This window comes from Chiloscyllium plagiosum, chromosome 9, assembly GCF_004010195.1.
Source record: "Chiloscyllium plagiosum isolate BGI_BamShark_2017 chromosome 9, ASM401019v2, whole genome shotgun sequence".
Lineage (NCBI taxonomy): Eukaryota > Metazoa > Chordata > Chondrichthyes > Orectolobiformes > Hemiscylliidae > Chiloscyllium > Chiloscyllium plagiosum.
Window position 1 is genome coordinate 73,046,574 of NC_057718.1, and position 24,098 is coordinate 73,070,671.

Here is a 24,098-nt window from a genome sequence, read left to right on the forward strand (position 1 = left end):
AAGTAGTTAAAGAGGGAAGTACTACCAGAGGCAGTTGTTCCTACAAGTCATTAGAAAAATGTGTAGTGACAACAGGCCAGTGGGCAGCCAATAATGCCCAAATTTAAAAAGGAGGACAGAATAGAGGGAATTGCAGATCAAGAGAGATTTACAGAGGTGAAAAAAGAGAAATCTTACTCTAAGAGACAATAGAACATCTACAAATCAGAAATATAATGATGAATAGTTAACATGGATTGCAATCAACATTAGAGCTTTTCTGAGATAGTAACAAGTAGACAATGAGAGTGTAATACAAGACGGTTTATCGGGATATTCACAAAGCTTTTTATTAAGATGCACCTTATTAGTCAAAAGATAGGTCAAAGTCTGCAGAAAGGATTGTTCACTGGTTTAAGACAGAAAGGGCAATTTTCAGAATGGAAAGAGATGGGAAATGACATCCCACAGGGTCTATGCTGGAACCACTGCTGATCAAAATTTACATGGACTTCAGATCAAAAAGCACAATCTCCATGTGTGGATGACATTCAATTAACATCAAGGGAGTTTACACCAAGAGCAGTATAGAGGCACATAGTTAGCACTGCTGTCTCAGGGCCAGAGACCCAGGTTTGATTTTAGCCTTCTGTGACTATCTATGTGGAGTTTGCAAGTTCTCCCAGTGTCTGTGTGGGGGTACTCTGGTTCTTTCCCCATGCTCCAAAGATGTGCACATTATGTGGGCAGAGAAATAAACTGCTTTGTCTCTAAATACAAGTCAAGACACAAATCCAGCCAAACCTTGTAAAGGTCATTCAAGTGCTGCCCCGACACTTCGTGACTATTATTATTATGGTTTAGAAGTGAAAACAAATTCCTGGCTGTTATTATTTCCCTTTTGTAATAGTATCTGGTCAGCTTTTGACAGCATTTCCATTCAAATAATGACAATTTTAAAATAAGTTTGTTCTTTTTATACTTTTTTGCAAGATGAACAAAATATCTTTGACTTTAATGTTGTATGTGTAGTTGATGTGTAAGCTAGCATTTAATAAGATACAGTGATGTAGATTCTTTGTAAAATTGAAGATAAAACTATTTGTAAGATGAAGTGCAATGATTCCCAACTAATAACACATGATGTCTTTGTCACTAGAGCTAAGCACATATCTTCATATGGCAAAGAAAAGGTAAGTTTGACCATATAATTCATATTATGGTTCCAAACAGTATTTTATGACCGCATATTTTTCCCCCAAATGATTGTGCATGCATTTGTAAGATCACTGGAGGGCACAATATGAAGAAAATTGGGATTGAAAAGATATTTTTTGCGAAACTGAAGAATCAAAACTCTTGCCTGTCTATTGCAATTTGATGGGTCGAATTTTGATCTTGTCACATTACTGCTGTATCCCAGTACCAAAGTGCTCAAATATATCAATCACTACCCATTGCACTACAGATTAGTGATCTTACAACATAGCGGTGAACTCTTCTGCTAATTAAACCAAACACACAAAAGATCACCTCGCCTCCTAATCTGTTCAATATGAGTGACAGAGAACTCCCAACTTCCACTATTTAAAGAAAAAAAAAAATCAAATTTATTCCTTAACTCTAAAAGTTAACATTAAGCAACAACTATTTACACTGCTAAGCCTCCTTTCTCCTGACTGCTTGTTATCTGCTTCCATCTTCTGTTCCAATATCAGACCACATTACAATTACATCAACTTAGTTTTCAAAACCAGGCAGCAGTGGTAGTCTCCGGTGTCCTCCTTCTCTGGGTGTAGATCTCAGAGTCATCTTCGTAATTTTGTGCAAAGGTGTTTCATATAAAAAAAAGGTACCTTTGATAGAGTGTTTTGAATGGCAGTCTCTCTAGACGGCAGTTTACTCTCTCTAGCTAACTCTCAAAATGCTTCTTTACAAACCGGCTTCTTTTTACCCCAAATATCTGATCATCTCATTGGTCTGATGCTGTCAAAATATTACATTCAAATTAGATTAGGTTTTAGCATCTTGGGGCATAATTTAAACTGATTAAATTCGAACTGCTGTGAAAACATAGCAAACCAAATTCAGGTATGGCCTCCATTGGCCTTTGTCTTTGCGTTCAATGCAGAATGGGGAATCAAATCCAGATGACGTCGAGTTTCATGTGCCTCAAAATGTATAAATAATTAATTCCTTAAGGAGTGGTGTAGGTTAGTGAGCTGAAAAAAGTTTGTTGAAAGGTTTGTGCTCGGAAGGAGGTCGACCTTCCGATGTCCCAAGGATGTCACCTCTGCTTTTGCAAATTCTGTTTTATTAAAAGTTTTCCTTCTTGTAATCAAAGAGCTCTGCCAACTGTACAATGATCTTTCCATGACTCACTAAAGACCACTACATCGTCCAGATAGACTGCACACAGCTTGTTAACCCAGCCATAACTCTGTTCATGCATCTCTGGAATGTGGCGAGTGCGTTCTTCATTCCAAGGGCAAGGAGCAACACTTTAAACCGATATAGCCCAATTGGGGTTATAAATAAATGCAGAAAGCTCTTCCACTTTCTCTGATAAAAGATACCTATCAATAACCACGGAGTAAGTCAAACGTTGCAACGTTACTGGTTTGTCCAACTTTCTCTGTACAGTATTCCAATTGTGGTAACGGGTAGGACTCTGAATTTGTTAGAGCGTTGACCTTCCAACAGTCCACAGAAAATTGTTGAGTCCCGTCAGGTTTGGATACTAACACGAGGTGCATGGGAGAAGGATTCACATTTTTGGATTATTGGAAGCTGTTTTGGGGTAGAAGTGACATGTACTAGGACAGATTACACTTGGAAGGGGACTAATATACTGGCAGGGAGATCTGCTAGAGCTGTTCAACAGGATTTAGACTCGTAAGGTGTGGGGGGACTGTGGTGAAAGGGTTAAAATTGTGTCCCAATACATGTGTGAATCTAACCGAAAATGGAAGGTGTCGCTTAGTCCCGTGTGAATCTTATTACACACCTTCCCGTGTGAATCTTCTTATCTGTATGTGACCAGAATGGAATGTGTTTTTCAGCCTTGCTCTGCTGTTCACATGAATGTTTAGATCTCGAAAAGAGTTTATCAGCTGGAAAAGTCTCCAGTTCGGTAGAGTCTGCTCCGGGGTTGCGTTTAACCGCCGAGCGTGGGTTGTTGGCAACCGCTCTACGAGAACTGACGGCTCCCAGTTCCGGTAACACGTAGAGTGAGTATAAACCAGACCCGTTGTAAGTACGAGACCTGGTTGTGGCGACGCTGCGGGGAATAAAACACTTATATTCTAGCAGACTCGCCTCTTGGCTGTTTGTTCTGTGTCAGACTACTTTCCTGCGAGCCTGGTCCTTGACCTTGAGAATTTTTTAAAACAGGGACCCAGGGAGATAGTGAGGAAAGAGATTAGAGACTGGTACTGTTGAGAAAAGAAACAACTCAAACAGGCAGGGACAAGGCATAGAACAAGGTAGGACTGATAAATCAATCTGCATTTATTTTAATGCAGGAGGCCTAACAGGGAAGACAGATGAACTCAGGGCATGGGTAGGAATATGGGACTGGGATATCATAGCAATTACAGAAACATGGTGCAGGGATGGACAGGACTGACGCTTAATGTTCCAGGATACAAATGCTATAGCAAGGATACAAAGGGAGGCAAGAGGGAGGGAGAGAGACTGGCGTTTTTGATAAGCGATAGCATTACAGCTGTAATGAGAGGGGATAATCCCTGAAATACATCCGGGAAAGTTACTGGATGGAACTGAGAAATATGAAAGAGGGATGCTCACTTTATTGGGATTGTATTATAGACCCCCTAATAGTCAGAGGGAAATTCAGAAACAAATTTGGAAGGAGATCAGTGATCTCTAAGAATAATAGGGTGGTTATAGTAGGGGATTTCAACTTTCCAAACATAGACTGGAACGACCGGTGTTAAAGGCTTAGTTGGAGAGGAATACATTGAGCGTGTACAAGAAAATTCTCTAATTCAGTACGTGGATGTATCGACGAGTAAAGGTGCAAAACTTGACCTACTCTTGGGAAATAAGACAGGGTAGGTGACTGGGGTGTCAGTGGGGGAAGCATATTGGGGCCAGCGACCATAATTCAATTAGTTTTAAAAATAGAAACAGAAAAAAGATAGACCAGATCTAAAAGTTGAAGTTCTAAATTGGAGAAAGGGCAATTTGGAGGAATTAGGCAAGAACTTCAAGGAACTGACTGGGGGCACATACTTAGATTAGATTAGATTAGATTAGATTACAGTGTGGAAACAGGCCCTTCGGCCCAACAAGTCCACACCGACCCGCCGAAGCGAAACCCACCCATACCCCTACGTTTACCCTTTATCTAACACTACGGGCAATTTAGTATGGCCAATTCACCTGACCCTGCACATCTTTTGGACTGTGGGAGGAAACCGGAGCACCCGGAGGAAACCCACGCAGACACGGGGAGAACGTGCAAACTCCACACAGTCAGTCGCCTGAGGCGGGAATTGAACCCGGGTCTCTGGCGCTGTGAGGCAGCAGTGCTAACCACTGTGCCACCGTGCCGCCCACTAATTACTTGCAGGTAAAAAGGGACGGCTGGAAAATGGGAAGCCTTCATAAGTGAGATAACAAGAATTCAGAGATGGTATATTCCTGTTAGGGTGAAAGCAAAAGGCTGGTAGGTATAGGAAATGCTAGATGACTAAAGAAATTGAGAGTTTGGTTAAGAAAAAGGAGGAAGCATATGTCACATATAGATAGGAGAAATTGAAAAAATCCTTCGAAGAGTATAAAAGGCAGTAGGAGTATACTTGAGGGAGAAATCAGGAAGGCAAAAAGGGGAGAGGAAATACCTTTGGCAAACAAGGTTAAGGAGAATCCAAATAAAGCTTTTAAGAAATACATTGAGGAGAAAAAGGGTAACTAGGGAGAGAATAGGGTCCAAAGATCAGCAAGGTAGCCTTTGTGTGGAGCTACAGGAAATGGAGGAAGATGCTAAACGAGTATTTTGCATCAGTGGTTACTGTGGAAAAGGACATGGACAATACAGAATGTCAGGAAACAGATGGTAACATCTTGAAAAAATGCCCATATTACAGAGAAAGAAGTGCTGAATGTCTTGAAACACAAAAGTGGATAAATCCCCAGGATCTGATCAAGTGTACTCCTGTGGGAATCTAGGGAAGTGATTGCTGGGCCTCTTGCTGAGATATCTTTTCCATCAATAGTCACAGGTGAGGTGATGGAAGACTGGAGGTTGGCTAACATGGTGCCACTAATTAAGAAAGGTGGTAAGGACAAGTCAGGGGACTATGGACCAGTGAGCCTGACGTCAGTGGTAGGCAAGTTGTTGGACAGAATCCTGAGGGACAGGATGTACATGTATTTGGAAAGGCAAGGACTGATTACGGATAGTCAACATGGCTTTGTGCGTGGGAAATCACGTCTCACAAACTTGATTGAGTTTTCTGAAATAGTAACAGAGGATGGATGAGGCAGAGCAGTAGACTTGATCTATGTGGACTTCAGTAAGGCATTCAACAGGGTTCCTCATTGGAGACTGGTTAGCAAGGTTAGATCACATGGAATACAGGGAGAACTAGCCATTTGGATACAGAACTGGCTCGAAGGTAGAAGTGGTGGTGAAGGGTTGTTTTTCAGACTGGAGGCTTGTGACCAGTGGAATGCCACAAGGATTTTTAGTGGGTCCACTACTTTTCGCCATTTATGTAAATGATTTGCATGTGAACATAGATGGCATAGTTAGTAAGTTTGCAGATGACACCAAAATTGGAGGTGCAGTGAACAGAGAAGGTTACCTCAGATTACAATGGGTTTTTGATCAGATGGGCCAGTGGGCTGAGATGTGGCAGATGGAGTTTAGTTTAGATAAATGCAAGGTGCTGCATTTTGGGAAAGCAGTAAAGTCCTAGGGAGTGTGACTGAACAAAGAGACCTTGGAGTGCAGATTCAGTAGAGTCACAGGTAGATAGAAGAGTGAAGAATGAGTTTGGTATGCTTTCCTTTATTGGTCAGAGTATTGAGTATCAGGGTTGGCAGGTCATATTGCGGCTGCACAGAATATTGGTTAGGCCACTGTTGGGATAGTGTGTGCAATTCTGGTCTCCTTCCTATTGGAAGGATGTTGTGAAACTTGAAACAGTTCAGAAAAGGTTTACATGAATGTTGCCAGGGTTGGAGGATTTTAGAGAGAGAGAGAGAGAGAGAGAAAGAGAGAGAGAGAGAGAGAGAGAGAGAGAGAGAGAGAGAGAGAGAGAGAGAGAGAGAGAGAGAGAGAGAGAGAGAGACTGAATAGGTTAGGGCAGTTTTCCTCAGAGTGCCAGAGGCATGACCTTAGAGGTTCATAACATCACGAGGGGTATGGATAGGGTCAATAGACAAGGTCTTTTCCCTGGAGGTATCCAGAATTAAAGGCAAAAGTTTAGGGGGAGTGAGGAAGAAGGGAAAGATATAAAATAGACCTAAGGGGCAAATTTTTCATGTAGAGGGTGGTACACATGTGGAACGGGTTGCCAGAGGAAGTGGTGGAGCCTAGTACAATAACAATATTTAAAAGGCATCGGGACGGGTATCTGAATAGGAAGGGTTGATAGGGATATGAGCTGGATGCTGGCAGGTGGGACTAGATGGAGTTGGGATATCAGGTCAGCATGGATGAGTTGGACCGAAGGGTCTGTTTCCATGCTGTACATCTCTATGACTCGATGTTGCCAACTCCTGCATTTAGAGTCAAAGGTGCTGGTTGTATTACTGCCTGCGGCTTACTTACTATTTGGCATGTATGACATGTACGGCAAACATTAACCACATCCTTGTGCATTCCAGGCCAACTTTTGTACCTTAGCCTGAGTTTTCCTTACACCTCTGTGACCTCCTACTGGTAGTTCATGTGCTACCCATAACACTTCCAGTCTGTATGCTACCTGCAACACAAATCGGTTGCATTTCTGCCCATTTCTCCTCTGCATGAACCTGCCGTGGTCTCCATTTTCATCTGGGATTCTATCTTTAAAAGATAATAACCTTCAGGAATGTTCTAATTTCTTTTCTGAGTATGCAACACACATCTTTTATGGTCTAGTCTTTCTGTTGCAAGCCTTTAGCCTTTCAGGACTAAACACTTCTGCCTGACCCTCTGCCTGTCCAGGCTTTCCATGCACCATTACATCAGACAGGGTGTCTGCTAACTGAACCTCAACTCTTTCATCTTTCTCTTTCGTTTTTACTTCATGCTGAGACTTATGATAGTGGGATCTTGTTACTACACAGTCTGGGACAATTCTAGGGTATTTTTCTTTTAACTCAGCTCCCTAGTCTTCCTTTGGCTTCTCCACAAGGAGCATCACTCCCACCTTTGATCCTGCTAAATTGTTCCCACCAAATTGTATTCCTGGAACGGACACTCTCAATCACTCCCACTGTTACTCCTCCACTCTTGAGTTGGCCCTCCAACCTGACCTTACATAGGCAAACACTAAACTTCTCTCATCTATTCCCCAAATTACCACTCTCTCGGGTAATAGGTTAGAAAGAGTGCAATTATGTTCATCTCTTACTATTAGACACTGGTTAGATCCTGTATCTCAAAATTATAGCTTCTTTCCATTTTCTTCCAGTTCTCTCTCAGGGAACTTTACCCAGAGGCGAATTCTTTATAGAGATCAGGCACTAACTCCATACCCAGCCCGTGCCTAGACTGTGCACTCTCATACAGCTCAACTTTTCTTGGGGTTTCCTTTGTTAGCTTTACTAATGCCACTGGTTTAGTTTCTTTTCCCACAGTGCCTTTCTTTAAACAAAAACCAGCACTTTGATTTTACATGCCCCACTTTCTGGCAGTGAAAACACTTTTTCCCAGTGCCTTTCTTAAGCCACCGGCACTAATTTTCTGCATCCCATTCCATTACAGTGAAAACAGATGCCTTTCATCTCCTTTCCACCCGATTGGGCTTCTTTGAAATCGGTGGTGAAAAATTACCAGTGCGCTCTGTTTTGTAGGGTAGGATCTCCCCTTCTCCCCAATTTCTATCCCTCATGGGATGAAATTTTTGCAGGAAGCTAAAAACTTGATCTGATGCACCAATGGATATTTATCTGCCATCTCTGCTGCCTTTCTCACTTTTTGAACTTTGCGTTCATCCACATGAATTCTGATCATCTCTGGAAGTGAGTTTTTAAAACTCCTCCAGCAGAATAATCTCTTGGAGATTGGTCTTATCTTTTTTTTTAAAAAAGGACCACCTCCACCATCTATCAAAATTACTGTTTAATTCTTTCAAACTCAACAAGTCTGACCTGTCTCCTCCTTTATGTTTATGAACCGTTGTCTATATGCTTCTGGTACCAATTCATAAGCATTCAAAATAGCCTGTTTGATGCATTCATAATCTCTCGAAACCTCATCTGACAGTGCTGCAAATACCTCTCTAGCTGTGCCTACCAGCTTAGTCCAAACTAGCATTTCTCACAAGTCCTCTGACCACTCCATCTGCCTGGCCAATTTTTCAAATGAGACGAAAGACTTCGACATCTTTCTCAAAAGCGTAGCAGTGTTTAAACATATATCACTACCTTCTCTCCATTTCCATCCTGTTAACTTGACTTTCCTGACTAAGTTGCAACTTCTGAAGTTCAAATTCTCTCTCCATCTAACTCCATTTTGCTCAATTGTATTTTATGTTTTCTTTAACAACTCGACTACATTGGTCTATTTGTCTGACACCCTTACAGTGCTTGACTAACTCCCTTACAATTTTAGCTTTCCTTTTGTCCCTGGTTAAGCCCAAATCAAACCTCTTTACTAATTCTAAAAGTATAGTTTTTTCTGTCCTCCTAAACTTTCTTGGTAAACTTGGTAATCATCTTCAAATCCTCTTTAGCAATTTTAAGAGCTATTTCCCTTACTTTTAATTTAACTAACCACAAATAACTACACAATTAAACAAATTGCCTCACCTACTTTTTATTTAAATATCTAGGACAGTAACCAACAAGTGCTTAAATCTGCTGGGATCCTTGTACCCCAGATCTGTCCAAATCTCAGGTTGGATATGTCTAAACTTGTCCAAATCGAAAATCCGAAACCTCAAACTGTTACAACAACACGGCAGTGAACTCTTCTGCTAATTAAACCAAACACACAGAAAAGTTCACCTCATCTCAATCTGTTCAAATATATGAGTAACAGAGAATTCCCAACTTCCACTATTTAAAGAAAAAATATCGAATTTATTCCTTAACTCAAAGTGAACATTAAACAACAACTATTTACAAAACTATGCCTTCTTTCTCCTAACTGCTTATTATCTGCCTCCAACTCTAACTAACTATCTCCTGTTCCAATAACCAAATCATATTACAATTATATCAACTTAATTTTCAAAATCAAGCAGCAGCAGTAGTCTCCGGTATCCTCGTCCTCTTGGCTATAGAACGCCTTGGGTTGTCTTTTGCTGCAAAAATAGGTTTCATTAGGAAAAAGGTACCTTTGATAGAGAGTGTTTTGAATGGCAGCTCCTCTCAGATGGCAGTTTAGATTAGATTAGATTAGTTACAGTCTGGAAACAGGCCCTTCTGCACAACAAATCCACTCCAACCCGCCGAAGCACAACCCACCCAGACCCCATTCTCCTACATTTACCCCTTCACCTCACACTATGGGCAATTTAGCTCGGTCAATTCACCTAACCTGCACATTTCTGGACTGTGGGAGGAAACCGGGGTACTTGGAGGAAACCCACACAGACACAGGGAGAATGTGCAACCTCCACACTGTCAGTTGCCTGAGGCAGGAATTGAACCCGGGTCTCTGCTAATCACTGTGCCACCGTGCCGCTCACTCTCTCTGGCTAACTGTTTTCTTTATGCCCCAAATATCGGATCATCTCATTGAGCCAATGTTGTCAAAACATTACATTCAAATTAGATTGGGCTTTAGCATCTTGGGGCATAGTTTAAACTGATTAATTAACTTCGAACGGTTGTGAAAACATAGCAAACAAAACTCAAATATTCGTGTCACAACCAAATGTTACATATTTTCAATTTTTCAGTACACTCTGATGACTAGTCAATCAATCAAGTCACATGACAGATACCTGTACTTACTCTTAAAAAGGTACAATACACACCAACTTCATAACAGTAAAAAAAACAAGCAGGAGGCTTTATTGCTATGCAGATTAATTTATCTACTTTTTAAATTTTCACTAAACCTGAACTGAACTTCAGTAAGACCACTTTCAAGTATACTGCATGCAGCTCCACCTGAAGTACAGGAGAGGATGCAGAGAAGATTGACAGGGATCATACTTAAAGTATACATATACTTTTCAGGAAAAGATGAAAGGTTGCTATCTTCTCAAAAAGGCTGACGGACAACCTAAATGACTAAAGTTATGGAAGATTTTGATAGACGAGATATATGTTATGTTTCCATTAATGGGGAATAGCATAACTAGAAGCCATCAAAACAAGATAGCCACAGGGAAAAAAAAATAATTCAGGAGAAACTTCTTTACCCAACAGATGGTACATGAAATGCACTGCCACAGTGACAGAAGGTAACAGATAGCAATGATGATTGGTTTAGATGCGAAAAGATGGAAGTAGGCTTATGTCTTTCTGCACTACAAGTTGGGCTGAATGTTTCTATACAGCAATTCCTTTGTAGTTGAGTATATGGATGAATGCCTGGGTGCACTTGTATAGACACCCAATTTGACAATTTTGTATATTCTCAATTCCGAATAACCTATTTAATAGAAATGACAATTCTCAGATCTAACTGCTTCAAATCAGAAACTATTCCATTTAATACATAAAATTTCAGTTGTAAAGCTTTCTACCGAAATATCATGTCTCAAAATGTAAGAGTTACCCAAATTACATCACCGCTCACACTGAATGAAGTTATTTGTAGTACTTACAATGCTAGTCGGTCAAGTACAAAACATACATTCTCACACTCCGCTGTGAGGCAAGGCCGTGCCTTGGAATAATTCTGTATAGCCACAGTATATACTTCCAACAAAGGCAGAGGATTATCAGAGATTTTCCACTTCCCAGCATACTGTACAAGAGTCTGTAATGAAAAATTAAAATTTCAGTGTTTCTAGTGCATCATGATACAAAAAGCTTTCTCAGCATGAAGCTCAGTTCTTAACGTTCAGGGAAATTCAAATATTTTCTTTCTTAACATGTCAAATTTTCCTTAGATTGCATTCATCCATGATATTTTGTCAGGTGCAATTTTTACTTTTGCTCCAAGATTGATTGTCAGACTCTGCATGCATTAGAATCCTATTGTATCTTGGACCTTGATTCTGGAAATCCCATTAAGCCAAGTTTGCATGATTGACTATTAATTTTATTCATACAACTGACAAAAACTGGTATACATTATAACAAATCTGTCTTAATCCTCTGTCACTTAGTAGAAATTTGGGTACCCTTGTTACCAACCTCTGTATAAACAGAAAATCTGCCTTCCTATTCACCTTATGTCCATCAATCTTATATATCAGAGGTACCCTTTCAACCTTGGTTGCTCAAAGAAACAAAACTTCCCCATCCAGTTGCTCCTCATAGCTTAGATATTCCAGCATCCTCCTAAAGTTCCTTTGTACCCTTTCATTTGCAATCACATTCTTCGTATTATGGTAACAAGAACTGTACACAGTACTCCAACAGTGGTTTAACCAACATCGTACAGAGTTCCATCTTGCCCTTTTATTCAAAACCTTGGCTAATAAAGGCAAGAACCCATATACCTTCTTAGACACTATCTACCTGCTCTGCTACCATCAGGGATCTGTGAATATGTGCACCAAGATCCCTCTAGTCTTCTGTACTTTCCAGGATGCTACCTGTAAGATACTGTGTTATAGGTTAACTTTAACTCACTCACCAGCTTACTATATATTCATTAACACCAGGTTCCTGTTCATTCATTCATTACCCCTTATTTACTAATAACGGTTTCATTATTCATAAAACCGTAGTTTTGGAGTATATTTTGACTATCATACGCTGGTGTTGGACTGGGGTGGATAATTTTTTTAACAAAATCAAAACACCAGATTATAGTCCAACAGGTTTATTTGGCAGTACTAACTTTTGGAGCACTGCCCCTTCGTCAGACAGCTAGTGAGGCAAGATCATAAAACACAATGTATAACATAAGATCATTGTGCCATGCAAACTGAACTAACACCTCTTAATTATGCAAGCAGACCACAGACACAATCCCAGAAGCAGCAGCTGGCACCTAACACATGTTTTAATCCACATCAACTTCCAGGACAGAAGCCTCTCAAACCTTTGTGTCCTATAGATAAAGGAATGGAATACCATGGTAATGGAATTTTAATGGTCACACAAAAGGGTATTATAGTCAGTTCTATTCACAATAACAGGCAGGGTATGAAGCACCTTGAAAGTGTGCAGAGATAGTTTTCCAGAATGGTCCCACAAATTGAAGTTTAGTTACAAGATTAAGTTATGAAAACTGGATATTTGTCCTTGGAGGTGGGAGAGAAGTCAGAGGTGTGAAAACATTTTGATCAGATTGATAAAAAGCTGTTCCCATTAGCTGATGGCACAAGGAATAGGCAACACAATTGGGAAAGACACACAGGATGGTATGGGGTAAAAATGCTATGATTAGCAATTTGAAACCTGCTACTCAGATGCGCAGAGGATGCAGGGATTCTTTATTTCAGAAAACTAGATGAATAACCGAGGGAAGCAAACTTGCAGGGCTACAGCAACAGCAGGCAACTGGACTGACTAGATTCTCAAGCCCAAAACGTAAAGTAACAAATACTACTCCCCATATGCACAGATGTTCATATACATCGGAATAGGTGATTACTAAAGATGTAACATGCTTTTAAATTACTAACACAATAATGTGAATAAAGTTACTTGTTTAATCAAACTTTAGAAGGACAGCAAAAATTATGTTGCTCCTCAAAGGCAAACTGAGATTGGAAGCTTCTAGTTATTTCAGGTGAAATCCTGGCCATGTTCTTGCAGTTAACAAATATAATCCTGCAGGGAAAATCTCTTTTCACTGCCAAAAATGACTGCTATTTGGATTCTGTTCTTCTACTCCGTGAAATTGCTTTATAGTGCTTGCCCTGGACTATGTTACCTGCCTCCCTTGTGCCAAAGTATTAGCTCCCATTCCAGCAAGCTTTATTCACGTGATAAGTGTATTAAGACATTCCATTATCTGCACAATGGACTGGAGTTTATACAACTTATACACAATAGTTGGAGGAAGTAACATAGTTCCACATTCCAGTTCATAATCAGGTCACTGAAAAACTATTTGAAACCCCCACCTGGGAACAGATCTAGCTGCCATGGTTTCAATCTATTGCTGAAGTGGTGACAGTCTGTCAGTTATCATCTGAGAACGCCATTAATTACCTAGCCAGATTATATGGTTTGTCTGACTGAACCACAATTTAATTGTTACTTTCTTTTTCAAGTTATGCTGACATATCCCAAATAACGTTGTGCATGACATCACCACATTCTACCCATGAACTCAAATGTGCCAAACAGCCTCCTTACAGAGTCAAAGAGACATACAGCTGGAAACAGACCCTTAGAGTCGAAAAGCGTGGCGCAGGAAAAGCCCTGCAGGTCAGGCAGCATCTGAACAGCAGGAGAATTGATGCTTCAGGAATAAGCCCTTCATCAGGGGGGTGGGAAAAGGAAGAGGAGGAAGGGGGCTGAGAGATAAATAGGAGGTTGGGGTAAGGTAGCTGGGAAAACAACAGGTTGATGCAGGTGATGGTGATATATGTCAGAGGGAAGGAATAGAGTCAGAGTCGTACAGCATGGAAACAGACCCTTTGGTCTAACCTGTCCATGCCGATCAGATATCCCAACCCAATCTAGTCCCACCTACCAGCACCTGGCCCATATCCCTCGAAACCCTTCCTATTCATATACCCATCCAAATGCCTCTTAAATGTTGCAATTGTACCAGCCTCCACCACATCCTCTGGCAGCTCATTCCATACAAGTACCACCCTCTGTATGAAAAAGTTGCCCCTTAGGTCTCTTATATATCTTTCCCCTCTCACCCTAAACCTATGCCTTCTAGTTCTCGACTCCCCGACCCCAGGGAAAAGACTTTGCCTATTTACACTATCCATGCCCCTCAATTTTGTAAACCCCTATAACATCACCCCTCAGCCTCCGATGCTCCAGGGAAAACAGCCCCAGCCTGTTTAGCCTCTCCCTATAGCTCGAATCCTCCAACCCTGGCGACATCCTTGTAAATCTGTTCCGAACTCTTTAAAGTTTCACAACATCTTTCCAATAGGAAGACCAGAATTGCATGCAATATTCCATCAGTGGCCTAACCAATGTCCTGTATAGCTGCAATATGACCTCCCAACTCCTGTACTCAATACTGTCACAAATAAAAGAAAGCATACCAAACACCGTCTTCACTATCCTATCTACCTGTGACTCCATTGTCAAGGAGCTATGAACATGCACTCCAAGGTCTCTTTGTTCAGCAACACTCCCTAGGACCTTACCATTAAGTATATAAGCCCTGCTAAGATTTGCTTTCCCAAAATGCAGCACCTTGCATTTATCGTAATTAAACTCCATCTGCCACTTCTCAGCCCATTGGCCCATCTGGTCAAGATCCTGTTGTAATCTAAGGTAAACCTCTTCGCTGTCCACTACACCTCCAATTTTGGTGTCATCTGCAAACTTACTAATTGTACCTCTTATGTTCGCACCCAAATCATTTATGTAAATGACAAAAAGTAGAGGACGCAGCACCGATCCCTGTGGCACTCCACTGGTCACAGGCCTCCAGTCTGAAAAACAACCCTCCACCACAACCATCTAAGATATAACCTTGCTAATCAGTCTCCCATAGGGAACCGTGTCGAAAGTCTTACTGAAGTCTATACAGATCACATCTACCATTCTGCCCTCATCAATCCTCTTTGTTACCCCCTCAAAAAACTCAAAAGTTTGAGAGACATGATTTCCCACTTAAAAGCCATGTTGACTATCCCTAATCAAGAGTTGAAAAATGTGGTGCTGAAAAAACACAGCAGGCCAGGCAGCATCCGAGGAGCAGGAGAATCGACGTTTCGGGCATAAGCCCTTCTTCAGGAAAGAGGCTGGTGTGCCAAGCGGGCTGATATAAAAGGTAGGAGGGAGGGAATTTGGAGGAGGGGCGCTGGGAATACGATAGGTGGAAGGAGGTGAGGGTGATAGGCCAGAGAGGGGGTGGGGGCGGAGAGGTCGGGAAGAAGATTGCAGGTCAAGAGGGTGGTGCTGAATCTGAGGGTTGGGACTGAGATAAGATGGCGGGAGGGGAAATGAGGAAGCTGGAGAAATCTACATTCATCCACTGTGGTTGGAGGGTTCCTAGGTGGAAGATGAGGTGCGCTTCCTCCAGGTGTTGTGGCCAGGGTCTGGCGATGGAGGCAGCCAAGGACCTGCAGGTCATTGGCGGAGTGGGAGGGGGAGTTAAAGTGTTCAGTTGGTGCTGGTATCCCAGAGGTTCCCTGAAACGTTCCGCAAGTAGGTGGCCTGTCTCCCCAATGTAGAGACGACCACATCAGGTGCCGCGGATACAGTAAATGTTGTCTGTGGAGGTGCAGGTGAATTTGCGACGGATATAGAAGGATCCATTGGGGTGGAGAGAGAAATATATCCCTGGTGGTGGCGGAAATGACGGAGGATGATATGATGAATCCGGGAGGTTGGTGGGGTGGAAGGTGAAGACCAGTGGGGTTCTGTCCTGGTGGTGATTGGAGGGGCAGGGTTCAAGGGCAGAGGTGCGGGAAGTGGAGGAGATGTGGTGGAGAGCGTCGTCGACCATGGAGGGGAAATTGCGGTCTTTGAAGGAGGAGGCAATTTGAGTTGTTTGGTAGTGGAATTGGTCCTCCTGGGAGCAGATGCGGCGGAGGCGGAGGAATTGGGAATATGGGATGGCGTTTTTACAGGGGGCAGGGTGGGAGGAGGTGTAATCTAGGTAGCTGTGGGAGTTGGTAAGTTTGTATTAAATGTCGGTGTTGAGTCGGTCGCTCGAGATAGAAATGGAGTGCGGGGTCTAGGAAGGGGAGTGAGGGGTCTAAGATGGTCCAGGTAAATTTGAGGTCGGGGTGGAAAGTGTTAGTAAAGTGGATGAACTGTTCAACCTCCTCGTGGGAGCACGAGGTAGCGCCAATACAGTCAGTCATCGATGTAGCGGAGGAAAAGGGGGGTGGTGCCAGTGTAGTTGCGGAAGATGGACTGTTCCACATATCCGACAAAGAGGCAGGCATAACTGCGGCCCAAGGCTACTCCTTTGGTTTGAAGGAAGTGGGAGGATTGGAAGGAGAAGTTAAGAGTGAGGACCAGTTCAGTCAGTCAGTCGAAGGAGGGTGTCAGTGGAAGAGTACTGGTTGGGTTGGCGGGAGAGGAAGAAGCGGAGGGCTTGGAGACCTTCGTGATGGGGGATGGAAGTGTATAGGGACTGGATGTCCGTCGTGAAGAGAAGGCGTTGGAGGCCGGAGAAGCGAAAATCATGGAGGGAGGTGGAGGGCATGGGTGGTGTCCCGAAAGTAGGTGGAGAGTTCTTGGACTAAGGGGGACAGGACAGTATGCAGAGATGAGTTCGGTGGAGCAGGAGCAGGCTGAGACAATGGGTCGGCCAGGGCAGTGGGGTTTGTGGATTTTGGGTTGGAGGTAAAAACGGGCGGTGCGGGGTTGTGGGACTATGGAGGTTGGAGGCAGTGGATGGGAGATCTCCTGAGGTCATGAGGTTATGGATGGTCTGGGAGATGGTTTGGTGGTGTGAGGTGGGGTCATGGTCAAGGGGGCAGTAGGAGGCAGTGTCCGTGAGTTGGCGTCTAGCTTCAGTGGTGTAAAGATTGGTGCGCCAAACTAGCACTGCACCTCCCTTGTCTGCCGGTTTGATGGTGAGGTGGGGGTTGGAGCAGAGGGAGTGGAGGGCTGCGTGTTGTGAGGATGAGAGGTTGGAATGGATGAGAGGTCAATGTCGCGGCAGCAGTTGGATATGATGAGATCGAGGGCGGGCAAGAGGCCAGCACGGGGTGTCCAGGTGGATAGGGGTGGGTTGGAGGCGGGAGAAGGGGGTTGTCAGAGGGTGGGCAAGAGTCCTTTTTGAAGAAGTAGGCGCGGAGGCGAAGGCAGCAGAAGAAATGCTTGATATCTAGCTGCGTGTCGAACTCTGATTCGGGAGCGTAGGGGGATGAAGGTATCCATAATCAGTCCTTGCCTTTCCAAATGCATGTACATCCAATCCCTCAGGATTCCCTCCATCAACTTGCCCACCACCGACGTCAGGCTCACTGGTCTATAGTTCCCTGGCTTGTCCTTACCACCCTTCTTAAACAGTGGCACCACATTAGCCAACCTCCAGTCTTCCGGAACCACACCTGTGACTATCGATGATACAAATATCTTAGCAAGAGGCCCAGCAAATCACCTCAAACTTCCCACAGAGTTCTAGGGTATACCTGATCAGGTCCTGCGGATACCTGATCAGGTCCTGGGGATGTATCCACCATTACCCATTTCAAGACATCCAGCACTTTTCTGTATATAAAGAAGTGTTGCTTCCCAATTGCATTACGGATTGGCTTGACTCTAAGATGGCCCTGCGTTCTAGCCTCCCCAACAAAGAAGAGTTTTTCATTACCAGATCAAATCAGTTCTCATTTTAAAACCTTAATTATACAACTATACCAGGAAATCTCAAGTCATTCAGCAAAACAGGCTTGGTTTTTTAAACTGCATTCATAAGCTTCCTGCTTATGCTTCACACAGAAATCATTCACTCTACTACATTTAACTCCTGTACATTGCTCCACCAATGAAGCAATACTTTGCAAGATGTGAAAATATCAATGTTCAGACAAACAGGTAGTAGATAACAGTCTTCCATTATCTCGGGCAATATCCATCTCCAATAAGGAAAGTGACAACTTTCAGTAACATCACTATTATCAATTTTAAAAATGGAAGAAATATACCAAGTAACCTTGAGATCAGTAATTTTCTCAGTAGCTGGATAACTGTTAAAATACATAAACAGGGATTGAATAAATTATCACTTGGAAAAGTATAAATTATACGGTCCTCCAGGAATCACTGTTAGTTATAAGCTGTGCATAATTTCTTTACAATAATTCCACGTTTCCAGATGTTAAAGTCAACAGGAATGGAAAGTTGTGAAGATTGTAAAAGAATTCCAATTGTATACACAACAGGGTGAGCAGGACATTGCAGAAAAGATCTTAAAAAAGATTTCTTCCCCCACCCCCTCCAAATATGAAGAGTCATTAAAGTTTGCAATTCATGTATACCAATGCTACTTAGGATCCTCTTCCCCTTACATTTACCTCAGACTAAGACACCCAACCAACACATCCCTGAACAGTATGGGCAATTTTAACAGGGCCAATTCACCTAATCTGCACATCTTTGGATTGTGGGAGGAAACCAGAGTACGCAGAGGAAACCCACTCAGACAGGGGGAGAATGTGCAAACTCCACACAGACAGTTGCCCAAGGTAGGAATCGAACCCAGGTCCTTGACACTGAGGGAACAGAGCTAACCACTGAACCATCGTGCTTGCCCCGTCACTTTCCTTTTCCCAACTGCACATTCATGATATCATTTGACCTTTCCTCTCTGGAACTGTTGGATTTCTCTTTCGCTAAGATCTCACCAACATCTTCTGTTGCCTTCACCTTCTTCAGCCAGAAAATCTATGGCTAAGATCGCACACAAAGAACCCTCTTATCCATTTGCAGAATTCACCCTAATCTGGATTCCTTACTCACCCCACATTTTTTCCATTAATAACTGCTGACATAAGATTGGCCATCTCAACTTCTCTGCTCTCCTTACATGCTCTAATCGGTTTCCCTCTGAAATGATATTAATTACTCTGATTTCAGAAATTCAACCTTAGCCTGTTGTTATTTGGCATTAGTAGAGGCAAAACATCAACTCTCTGACAATATCCTTCAAGCCCTGTCTGCATCATGACCCAACAATGAACCTCAAGCTACTGTTTCCAAGACTAATCACTGAGCACATCTTCCCTCAATGATCAACAGCCCCATATGGTCCCTCAACCTTGAACAGCTGTCTTCTACCTCCCTTCCAAGATCCATAAACATGGTTGCCCTGTTAGATGGAGCAAATTAAATGGAAAGGAAGATGGTTAAGTAGGACATTTCAAGAGGACGGTGCACAGTTAGAAGTTTGGATTTGGGGGAGGGGGGGGGGGGGGGGGGGAAAGATGAGAAAACTGGTGAAGTAAAAGCAGATGCCATGTGGTTGGAGGGTCCCAAGGTGGAAGATGAGGCGTCCTTCCTCCAGGTGTCAGGTGGCTTGGATTTGGCGGCCCAACACTTGTATGTCCTTGGCAGAGTGGAATGGGGTGTTGAAGTGGTCTGCCACACGGCAGTGGGGTTGCTTGGTACGTGTCCCAGAGATGTTCCCTGAAACAGTACACGGTGGCATCCTGTCTCCTCAATGTAGAGGAGGCCACATTGAGATCAATGGACACAGTAGAGAGGGGGTTTGGATGTGCAGGAAAATTTCTGCTTGTGTAAGGAACCCGTGGGGCCTTGGATGAAGACAGGGTGGAGGCTGTGGGAGGTGTGGGCACATGTTTTACACTTCTTGCAGTGGCAAGGGAAGGTGCTGGGAGGGGTGTGTGTGGGGGTGTGTGAGAAAGAGCTTAATAAGAGAGTCACAGAGGGAATGGTCTCTGTGGAATGCCAACAGAGGGAAATGTATCGCTGGTGGTGGGTTCTGATTGTATGTTTCAGAAAAAAGAGGGGATTACGATCCTTATTGCTGTTGGAGTGATGGGGTGCACAATCGTTCAGTCCAACTCATCCATCTGGACATATTTGCTAGGATTTGGCCCATATGCCTCAACGCTTCCTATTCATATACTCATCCAGATGCCTTTTAACATGTTATAATTGTCCCAGCTTCCACCACTTCCTCTGGCAGCTCCATACACACACCACCCTCTGCATGGAAAAGTTGATCCTTAGGTTCCTTTTAAACTTTTCCCCTCTCACCTTAAACCAATACCCTCGAGTTTTGGACTCATTTCTTTCTGTTTCGTTGATATCTTTGAATATCCTGTAATTAGAAAATTTGCAATATATAAAGGTTTAGGACTCAAAACATCTGACAGAAACGATGAGAAATATGAAAAAAAAAAGCAGGAAAGAACTCCAGCAGGGAATTAAGAGACCAAGAAGGGCCACTAAATAACCTTGGCAAATAGGGCTAGTGAGAACCCCAAGGTATTCTATATACATTTTTTAAAAAAAAGGGACAACCAGGGACAAGGTAGGACCACTCAAGGATAAAAGAGGGAACTGGTACCGAGGCAGAGGAGGTGAGTGAGATCTTAAACGAGCACTTTATTTGGTACTTATACATAAGTATAGAGGATAGCAAGATATTTGTGGAATGTGCTAATGCACTATGGCATTTTGAGATAAAGAAAATAAAAAGGTGGTTAGGTCTCTTCAAGAGCACGAAATTGGATAAGCCCCCAGGGCCTAAAATGTTATCTACCCTACATTGGAGAGATGTAAGAGAGGAGATTGTTATTGCCTTAGGATTTCACCAGTTTCCTAATTTCCCCTCCCACTACCTTATTCCAGTTCCAACCTTCGAGCTCAGCACCACCCTCAGGACTTGTCCCACCGGTCCTTCTTCCTTTCCACCTATCCGCTCCACCCGATCACCTTTACCCCCACCTCTATCCACCTATTACACTCTGTTACCTTCCCCCTCCCATTTATCTCGTCACCCCCAAGGCTCCCAATCTCATTCCTGATGAAGGGCTTTTGCCTGAAACATCGATTTTCCTGCTCCTTTGATGCTGCCTGACCTCCTGTGCTTTTCCAGCACCATCTTCTCAACTCAAGACCTTTGTATCCTTATTAGCCATGGGAGAGGTCCTGGAGAACTGGAGAGTAGCTAATGTTGTTCTTCTATTCAAGAAGGGAAAATGGAGAAAATCCAAAAAAAACTATAGACCGGCGAGTCTCACATCGGTGGTTGGGAAGCTATTCGAGAGAATTCTTCGGGATAAGATTTACATGCATTTGGAAAAGCATGGCCTAATTAGGAAGTCAGCACAGCTTTGTGCAGGATAGGCCATGTCATACTAACCTGACTGAATTTTTCCAAAAGAGGTGAAAAAGGTGATTGATGAGTAGGGCAGTGGATGTTGCCCAGGTGGATTTTAATATGGCTTTCAACAAAGTCACCTCTAGTAGGTTCATCCAGAAGATTAAGATGCATGGGATTCATGGTGACTTGATCTCATGGATCAAGAATTGGCTTGCCTATAGAAGACAGTGTGGCGGAGGAAAGGTGTATTTCTGCCAGGTCGTCTGTGATTAGACCTCCTGTTCTGCAGGGATCCACGCTGTGACCCCTACTTATTGTAATATATATAAATGACTTTGATGAAAATGTAGATGGGTGGGTTAGTTTGCAGATGTCAAAGTTCAGTAGAGTTGTTGATAGTGTGGAAGGTTATCAAACAATACAGCAAGATATAGGTCTGTTGTAGATATGGGCAGACAAACGGCAGATGGAGTTTTACCTGGGTAAGTGTGATGAATTGCATTGTGGGAATCAAAAGTATACAGTTAATGGTATTGATGTACAGAGGGATCTTGGGGTTCAAGTCCATAGCTCCCTGAAAGTAGCCACACAAAGTAGACAGAGTGGTGAAGAAGGCATATGACATGCTTGTTTTTATAGGAGAGGCAAAAAAAAACTGAGGTTGTTTTCTCTAGAGCAGTGGAGGCTAAAGGAGAGACTTGATAGAAGTCTATAAAATTATGAGATGCATAAATAGGTTTCCCAGTCAGTAACATTTCCCCCCCCAAATAATAATTTAAAAGTGGGGTTGGGTCGATTAAAAAAAAAAGATATGAGGGGCAAGTTTTTTTTAAAGTTACCGTGTGGTAGGAATCTGGAATGCACTGCCAGGAAGTGGTGAGGCAGATGTCTAAAATGTCCATATCATAAGCAAATAAATATGCAAGGAAAGAAAAAAGGATATGGACCAAGGGCAGGCAGAAGGGATTAGTTTAATTCAGCGTCACATTTTGCTTAACATCATGAGCCAAAGAGCCCGTTCCCACGCTGTACAGTTCTACATAATTCTGAAAAGTCAAGCAAACACAGCAATGACTTCCTACACATGCTCTCTTTCAAACACCATCACAGATTTTGCATGAAAATGAAAATTTACTATCCTATAGACAGTTTAAAAATCCTCATTCCCAACATTGGAGACTTGGCAACTGGTTATATATCCACTTTCAGGACAGCTGCTCTAGCCATAATTTACAGGCATGAACATTGTATAGGGTGTTCTGTTATAACACGTGTTTTGTCAACACAAATTCACTGTAGCACAATTGATGAATTGGTGATGCTGTTTCTACAGCACAAAACTTTTAAAACAGGTTGGCTGTAATCGATTAGAGCACCAATACTTTAATTGTGGTTTCTAAAAAGTGTGATTTTTCTACAAAGTGGAGCTGCAAAAAAAAAAAAATCACCGCAACCATTGTGCTATTAGAAGGTGTACAATCAGTTCTTCTTCCTGGTAAATTAATCCAAGCTTTACTGTCCTTTTACCAACTAAACCATCCAAGTAGGCTTCCAAAAGAATTTGGAGCAAATCACAAAACACCTTTTACACCTACATTTTAAACCAAAGTAAAGTTCTATTTGTAATAACTAAGGACAAGTTATGCTGAATGATCTGCTTCTATAAAATGTACATCCTACATATCTTTCTTTTGTTGCACTGCTTTAGATTAGAGTGTTGCAGGATGAACAAAGGCTAGGTCTGGTTAAGTACCAATTTCAATGGTTAGATATCTTCCATCCAAAACAAGGGGAAACTTCATTGTAAAGAAATGCGATCAATTTAGAGATCAAACTACCACCACTGTTACTAAAGGCCTAACCATTCACAGAAATCAAGTCAAAAACTTACTACGTACACTTGAAGAATATAAATTTTTATAGTTTATGACCCCAATACATAGATTGCATTTTTAGTTTTAAGTCGTCACTATTATGAAGGCTTGAATCCAAAAGAGACTGGATAATATTCAGATATTGGATTATCAGTTCTGTTTAAAAGCTAAAAGATTGGTAAACATGTAACTTCATTCAAGTGCTGGCTTTAAATTTAATATTTAGTCTCTGGCCTAATATCACAGTACATTTGGCATATACTTAAAATAGAAAAGAGACAAAGTAGCAGATCTTAATTTAGCTTAATATTTAATACAACAATTAAGAGGTGCGATTTGTATTTATAGTTTTTGCAGGAAGTTTTGTTGTTTGGGAATCAAAAATATTTTAACTAAGAGTACTTCACTAGCAATTCAATTAACCATTTGTCCAGTTATACAGCAGTAGATTTCATTCTGCATGTAATAAAAGTATAAAGAAGTGAGAAATTCTATCCCAATCTATTTAGAGCATATGAAATGGGAACAGACCATTCAGTCCCTCAAGCCATTCAACAGTATCATGGCTGATCTGATCTGACATTCCTCATGGCTACTTTCCTGCATTTTCCAATATACCCAATTCCCTGACTGATCAAGAGTCTATCAGGTGTTAAATATACACAAGGACTCTGCCGTTTAGCTCAGTGACAAGGGTTTTTAAAAGACACTCAAACCTCAAGAAATTCTCCCTCATCTCAGTTTTAAATTGGTATCTCTTTTCTGAGACTGTGTCCTCTGGTCCTAGTGACAATGTACACTGGGTATAAGCAGACAGGGTAAGAGTTAAGATCAGAGTTTTGTGAAACAAGAGATTCAGCTGAGCATGACTCAGATCCGATAAGAACTTGCCTTTAACATTAGGTTGCTGGAGGCAAGGGTAATGGGTTAACAAGGTGGAAAAGCACTCATTAAGTATAGCCATTTAACAATATTGAAAGCATTCATTATGTAAAGTCAGTTTAACAAGGTGAAAAGTATTTATTGTGAAG

At 42.2% G+C, this 24,098-nt stretch overlaps 1 protein-coding gene across 1 annotated transcript in view; it reads right to left on the bottom strand.

The window, feature by feature from the left end:
* LOC122552938 (zinc finger protein 292-like) overlaps nt 1–24,098 on the bottom strand; it is a 193,982-nt gene that overhangs the window by 117,820 nt on the left and 52,064 nt on the right. The window contains exon 2 of the mRNA XM_043696213.1: nt 10,944–11,098. Within this exon, the coding sequence (XP_043552148.1) occupies nt 10,944–11,098 (155 nt within the window). The remainder of the gene's footprint in view (nt 1–10,943; nt 11,099–24,098) is intronic.